A 7,731-nucleotide genomic window follows, 5' to 3' on the forward strand; every position below is an offset into this window, starting at 1 on the left:
AGCTGCACCCAGAGCAGGCTTGTGGGATGATAGGTGGCTGGTTGGGGGGAGCAAGGGGATGGGGGGGGGGAAAAGAGCAGGCTGGGGCCAATGGCTAGGTTTTTTTTTTTTTTGTTTTGTTTTTTTCCCCCCTCTGGATCACTATGCAAGGCAAGTGCACATGCACTAGTTTGACCTAGTCAAATAAACCTGGATCCATATAGTACCAGAAGCTTATCTTAAACCAGGTTCTGCAATTTTTAGAATGGTTTGTGTGCACGGAACTTCTGTTTAGTTACAGGTTTAGACTGAATCTGGAAGTGGAAGGTAAGTACTGGGATGTGTTAAGTTGTTTCTTGTTTTCTTTGGGGGTTGTTTTGAAATAAGGTAGCCATTTTTAACCCAATTTAACTTCCCCAAATGTCTGTACTTAACTCCTTGAATTTGTTTGGTTTGGTTTGGTAATTTAACACCTGCAAGAACACCCATATTTTTGACTCTTCAATTCAGTTCTTGCGTTCTGCTGTGAAGCAGCACAATAGAAATTGGCATGCCAGTTCTCCTTCACTCAAACCTTGTTCTTGTCAGTCTGTACAGGAAGACTTTTTTTGGCAGGTAGTACAGTATTGAACGTTACAATACTGGACCAAAGCCAGGCTTTAGCCAGTTATTACTCAACTTCCATGTAGCTCTTATTTGATCTGGTAAGCTTGCGTGTGTTCTCTTTTATATGCTTCCTCCACTCCACTCCAGCAGACCTTGATTAAATATTTGAGTGCTTGCATTCATTCTTGCTCCTCCACTAAAGTAATTGGAAATACCCCAGTTTGGCAAGGGCCATGTTTATGGGAATGCTTAGTACAACTAATGTTTGAAGTGATGTTGATCCTGTGATGGTTCAGGAGAGATGTGAAGGACAAGAATTCTTGTGGATGACTTATCATTATACCATTCATGCATTTGATCCGGTAAGGCATAGGCAAGTTTTCAGGTGGAAGGATATTGTGATACCTGAAAGCTTGTCTGTCTATACCAACCATATGGTGGTGGTGGTTGTTGCTGTTATAACAATAACATCTTCTGGAGATGTTATGGTTGTGGATAGACTTGTTGAAGAAACTACCAGTGATGGGGAAACCAGTTTAGGAAGGGGATTTCTGCAAAGGCAGGTACAAACGTGTATTTAATGTTTAACTTTTTTTTTTTGTATTGGGAGACTTTCATACTCATTGGGGTCTTGCTTTTTTGCCTTCCAGGATCTCAGTCTGCCCAATGGCACACCTGTAGACACTTCTAGCCCAGCCTCCTCATCCTCACTTCTCAACAGATTGCAGTTGGATGATGACCTAGATGGGGAAACTAGAGACCTTTTTGTCACAGTTGATGATCCTAAAAAACATGTCTGCACGATGGAGACCTACATCACATACAGGGTTACTACAAAGGTATCTCCTTTTCTTTCCCAGTGCTATTTAAATGTTTTGGCAAGAAATTTCTCTTTCAGGCTTTCCTGACTTGCATGCTTTCTAGGATTCTCTTAACTTCTAGTCCAGTAGTGACAATTTTAATGCTTTTTTTTTAAACTTGTTACATTGAGGAGGTATTTTAAATGATTCTGTAGAGAACAAATCACTTTGAATATTAAAATTACAGAAAGCTTGTTAATGTTTTGGCTTAAATACTTTTATCTCTAATGGCTTTCTGAAACTCATTGGTATACTCTCCCTGAATTGTTATATTCATTTGTCTAACTTCTTTTCCCTTTTTAAAAGAAAATATATTGTCTCAATACATAGCGTGACCTGAATTGTGTATGAAAATGTTTTAAAAACTTGTAGTTCAACTTGCTTCTCTCCTAAATAATAAGAAAAATGCTTCTGTATTACTGCCATCACCTGTCACTTGTGTGTTGACTCTCTTGTACCTGGATGAGCCTTGTGACAAACTGCCATATTTACTTGCATATGAGATGAAGTGCTTTCTCCCCCCCCCCCTTCTCCCTTGAAGCCATATGGGGTGGCAGGGAGAAACTTCATTTCGGATTCAAGTACAGTTTGGGGAAGGTAGCTGCTGCAGCTCAGACTCTAGCCCTCACCTGGGGGAGATTGGGCGGGGACAGGTGCTGTGGACCTATCCCTGGCTTGGGGTCAGCTGCTGGGTATCCCGTGTTCTGGGCTGGAGCCAGAATTGCTGTAGGGGAAAGATAGTGACTGGAGGGCAAGGCTGCAGTGGGGAGAAGCAGGCTGCTCTGCCTGTTTTCAGCGTTGCTTGTCCAATGCTGTCGCTCTGCTAATTGCAGTTTGGGGGTGGGGGAGGAAGCAAATTTTTTTTAGACTACCTTTGCAATAATTAGGCTATACATGGGTGGGGAGGGAGAAGAAATATAAGTTTATAATATATTCTATACATAAAAACAAATTACTGGGGCAGGGAGCTCTTAAACAAATCCAAGACTACATATGTTCTAAGTATAGGATCTTCTCCTGAATTCCTTCTCGCAGCTTATTCTTTCCAGATGACTTTTTTTTTTTCTTTCTTTAGCCTCTTGTTCTAAATATATAATTTTGGACTCTGGCACACCCACACAACACTCTGGTATGGAGTTTTTAAATGGTTACTGTTTAAAGTGTGGCCCAGGAATGCAAGTGCCTGCCAAAGTGAGGTATACAGTGGAGTTCTCACTAAATGTCTTGTAGCGCAAACTCGACTTTTTTAAAAGTTACACTAATGGGAGCAGTGATCCAAGACGTCCATTGTATGTACAAACAAAACTTCCTCTTTTCTCATTAGAACAATTGGTGAGCAAACTCCTTGGGTGGAATTTCTCTTCTTTTCAAAAATTTGCATTGGTTACCTAGGCCAGGAAAGTAGGCCTGTGCGAAGTAGCCAATATTTGATTTGGATTTGGCTGATTTGGGGGACGGTGATCCAAATTGATTCGGCTGAATCTGATTCAAAAGATACGGTGCTGATTCAGTGATTTGGCCATAGACTATAATGGGGAATCGCTAAAATACCTACACCTCTTGTCTCTTTTGCAGAATTGAATTAAAACGGCACGGATGGCAGCCCCTTCTGAGGGCATGAAGCTTGCCAGGTTTCAAGGAGATAAGTGCAGGGGTTTCTGTGAAACTGCACCTCAAACTGTTGAAAAACTCATGTCATATGTAGAGCAGGATGAAAACAGCAGGGATGGTAGCCTGTAACGGGGGACCTTCACAGTGCAGGTTAGATCTCAGCCTGCCCACCTGTTTCTGGGCCAGCTGCCTGCCCCTCTTTCTCATGCTGTACTTTGATGGAAAACCGATTCAGATGTTACCCAGGTGGGAGGCTGCCCATTTTCTTAGGCTCTGTCTAAGGGGTGACATCTGTTCTGTAGCTCCATACCTCCCCTACACTGTGGCTCATACCTTGTAGATGGCATCCCAGGCAGCTAGGCTCATCTGGAGCTGCACAACTCCACTACAGCCAGTAAACTGTAGGCCTCTCAAAGACCTTGCAGGTCTGGGCTTTCCCTAGCCAGGGCTGAGTGCAGTGGCTGGATGTTTTCTGGCACCTGGTTCCCGCCTTTCACCAGGGAGGCTTGCAGTCCTGGCATTTCCTGGGGCTGCCATGACACTGGCAGTCCCACCAGGCCTCCCAACCCTGGCAGGGTGCAGTTTCAGGTCATGCCTAGGACCTGGGGTTGTCCTTTCTCATAGCCCCTGCCCAAAACTCCAAGCTTGTTCTGGCAAGGGAGCTCAGCAGGGACATGTTTCTCTACCAGCCAGGAGGGGTAGAACTACTGCCTCCAGCTCTGAGAGTGAGGCATTAAATGGTTGTCAAAGAAAATTTAAAAAAGCAAATAGGTGGGGAGTGAGGAGGGTGGCATTCATTCTGTCTGCATGTGGAGCTTGGGGAACCCTAGCAGCAGGACATTCACCTTCAGGAACACCAGCTGCTCCACCAAACCAGGATCCAAGGAGAGGTGTGGTGTGGTGACACCCCACCAGTAATGCTGAACACCCTCTTGTTTGGAACACTAGTTGGTGGACAGGTGTTCCCAGGCAATTGTGGCCTGATTCTGCCACACCTGGCTGCAGGTTTCCCAATAGGGCAAGGGGTCGCAGTGCAGTGGCTCCACATCCTCAGTTAGATGAGTAGCTACCAAGGCCTCTATGCTACCTGCTGGATGGTGGGATGTGGTGCCTTCTGGATCCCAAGCTTTTGAAGCAATGGCCTTGGCCCACATTGGAACTGGCTGCAGTGGAGACTGTCTCTAGTGGGTTATGGAATAGAGAAAATCCCACACAATTTACTGATTCGTTTTGACGCACTGGCTGGGGGAGTAGTTAGCTGATTGCACGATTTCACAATGATTACACACTTAATTTATACAACACAATTTTATTTTAAAACTCTTTGCTACGTATATAACACTGCTTAGCTTTAAGAAACACCACAAACATTAAAAACACAATAACTACATATATCAGAAACAATGCTCCGAATGCACTTCCTTCCCAAACAATGTTTTATAAGAATTAGTGTTACAAAAACAACTACAATTACAACTAAAAGTTAAATTTGAATCAATACTATTATTTTTCATAATATACTTACAATCCTAGAATTCCAAGAAGCCAAATACCAAAATATGGTTTTCCTTCAGTCCCTTTCGGGCGCTCCGCGGCTTCAGCGTGAACTAAGGGATTCGTGTTCACGGAGAGGCTTGATTAGGTGATCAATCTAATCCGACCTTATACTTGCGATTCTTCCTTCGTTGTTCTGCAAGTGAAGTCACCTCCAAATTGGGACAGTAAGTTACAGGTTTTTATTGAGTGAGCTGCCGTCATTGGGCTCCTCCTACTCAGTTCATCATAACTCCCAAATTTGGGCTCGGATCTTACTCAACAGAAATTACCTTTGTTGAGCATTTTTAAATTATTCTTGTGGAGACTTCCATATCACTGTAAATACTCTTTCTTAGCAATTTGGTTAAAAGGCCTTAGGCTTTGATGTCTCGGAATTTAGGATATTTACTTTCTTTGTAAAAAATTTCTAAAGGTACAATTTAGATTAAGGTTTTAGGCGAAGTCAGGACTTTTCGCACGTAGCTCCAAAACAATGAGCTAGATAAGGAGATGGATCCTATCTTTCCTGAAACTGGCTAATGGGCAATCTTTACAAACATTCAAACTATTTCATTCAATATGACACAATCCTTTTCAAGAAATGAGACTAGCAAGAGAAGCCAGTACCTTTTTGACATGCTGTTGCTTCCAGACAAATGGCTCACAAAAGGGAGAGAGGCTTCTCACAGAGCCCTATGCTGTTTCTATATCCCTCCCCCAGAGCTCTTTTGCCTTCCCCCTCCCCCCCACCCCCACACACAAATTCAAGGGGAAAAATCGGTCACTAGCAAGCTACAGATGTCAACATCAGAGCAGTCTGTTCCCCTGTCTTTTTTGTTTTCCTACAAGACCGCCTTCCAAATCGCTGAATCTTGTTATGAATAAATTCAGAGCTTTTATAGGTCTCCTATTTTTTTTTTTTTTTTCTCCAATGATTCGGCTGCCAAATCGGGCCAAGTCTTCTCCAAATCGAATCACTGACTCAAGCACACATCTCTACAAGAAAGCTGTCAGTCAATTTTCCTTTTTATAGCTTTAGACTTGGTAATCTTACTACAGTTTGTAAAACGTTTAATGAAGTAAGCACTTGTTTCAGACCAGAAGTGAAATCCATCTGACTGATTAGTTTAGTGAAGAAACTTACAGGCTGTCTTGATTTGTCTGTATCGCCATGTAGTGGAAGACTTCTTGAAAAGGGTGAAGGAGCCAAATATGGAGTGTGAGCATAAAGAAGGAATAGCCTGTGGGAGGACCACTCGAATCTTGTTAATTCAGTGACTCCTATGAACTACTTGGTCTTTTTCCAGCATTATGAATATATAATGGGTCTTCTGTGGGATAGTTTTAACTGTTTTAAAACTATGGCTGAAGAAAGTAAATGAGGAATTATTTACTTCTAAAAATACCCGATTGACTTGCTCTTCACTGTGGTTGCAGACATGATGGGAACACAGCAAACCTAGTACTGAGTAAATGGCTCAGAAATGCATGCTTTAAGTTCCAGCACTGCACACCTGAACATTCGGTGACTTGCATAGAAACCTTTATGAAGCACAGTAAATTTGGAAGCCACCTTAATGGTAGGGGATGGCAGCATGAAAACAAGAGATGGCTAAATTTTAGAAATGCATCCTTTTGTATTTCCTAAATAAATATTTTTTTTCTGATTAAAAATGAATAATGCCAAGCTTAACTGGATGATGAATGGCTATTGTGATGACTACTACGTACTAAAAACAAACAAAGACCCCCTTATGTACTCTTATAAACACTTGAGCTTTAGGCACCTAGTTTGAAATTGGAATATTTTTTTCACTTTTACAGCAGGAGCACAAGTGTAAGGTAAGAAGCTTGTGCAAAGCTAGGAACAAAAATCCATTTATGGTGTTGTCTGCAGCCCAGTTTATAATCAACTTCTGCCTCGAGGCAAAACTTTCTGTAGTAGCAATGGTTGTAAAAGACTCTAGTACTCCTTTCTTTAAGGATTAAAGGTTCCTGCTAAAGAATCTGACTGGATATGTGCTTCATTTTCCTTTGCAACTCTGTAAGGAGGTGTAAAGACTTTTTAATAAGTCATTTTTCCTTGGCTTGCAAACTGTCTAGTCTACTAAAATGACTGAAGAACTCTTGAAACTAGCAGTCAAGCTAAAAGGCATGGATCCTTCAATTGTACTGCATAAGCTGCTTTTTTAACATCTTGCTTCTATTTTTAAGTTCCTCTTTTAACTCTGTTCCCTAGACTGTAGGAGTAGAATGCTGGTTTAGAGCATCAATTTTGCACCTGCACTCGGTGCAATTTTAGAAAGGCGTGCAATTTGGGAAGGTGCTGGGCGGGGGGGCGGGGAAATGGAAGGCTTAGACCTCCAGTGAATCAAGTCTTGACTTTCTCTCCAAGGGTGTAAAGCAGCATCTTTTATTTGGGGGTAGCTGGTTTTTCTAATGCATAAAGACTTGGTGAGACTGCATCCAGTCTGAACTGTTGCCAATAGCTTCTTTTTGAATCTGAGCACATTTTATAGTAGAAAAAAATAATAGCATTCCTTTCCTTGTTTTAGTTTTTTCAAACAGCTGTATCATTGCTTTATAGTAATGTCTCTTCTAGTGGCGAAGCTGCTTTTAGTAGAGGCTTGGAGAGTGTGACAAATGGTTCATGTGTGGTATTTGTTTTTTGTTTGTTTAAAACAAACCAAACTGGCTTATATGTGACTTACTAATATGAGAGGTGTTCAAACATTTCGGCCTCATGGGCCAGATAAGCAGACTGGGTAGGACCCTGTATGCCCAATCTGTCCTCCCCACGGGTCCAGAGAATAGTGGCAGTTAATTGCTGCTCCGTCTCCCCTGCTGCCAAATTTTTAGGGCCATCAGGAGCCCTGCCGGCTGGATGGTACAGCTCTGAGAACCGGATCTAGTGTAGAGTGTTCTTGAGTGCCAAGTTGTATAAGCATTAGATGCCATAGTATCACATGTATGAAGGAGTAGTTTATGAAACTTTTTTTTAGCGTGTTCCTCTCCCTTCCTTTCTAAGCACTCCACTTTGATTTTGTTCTGACACCTACGTGAATAACACCGACCAGTGATTTTTAGTTGACGGCCTATGTGGATTGGAAGTAAACTGCTATTCCTTTGTGTTCTATAC

General features: G+C 42.1%; 1 protein-coding gene across 1 annotated transcript in view; it reads left to right on the plus strand.

The window, feature by feature from the left end:
* The first annotated feature begins 1,019 nt into the window (after positions 1–1,019).
* Positions 1,020–7,731, plus strand: part of SNX30 (sorting nexin family member 30) — a 42,726-nt gene continuing 36,014 nt past the window's right edge. The window contains exons 1-2 of the mRNA XM_014524916.1: positions 1,020–1,144; positions 1,196–1,424. Coding sequence (XP_014380402.1) covers positions 1,020–1,144; positions 1,196–1,424 — 354 coding nt within the window. The remainder of the gene's footprint in view (positions 1,145–1,195; positions 1,425–7,731) is intronic.

Source organism: Alligator sinensis, unplaced genomic scaffold, assembly GCF_000455745.1.
Source record: "Alligator sinensis unplaced genomic scaffold, ASM45574v1 scaffold371_2, whole genome shotgun sequence".
Classification (NCBI taxonomy): domain Eukaryota; kingdom Metazoa; phylum Chordata; order Crocodylia; family Alligatoridae; genus Alligator; species Alligator sinensis.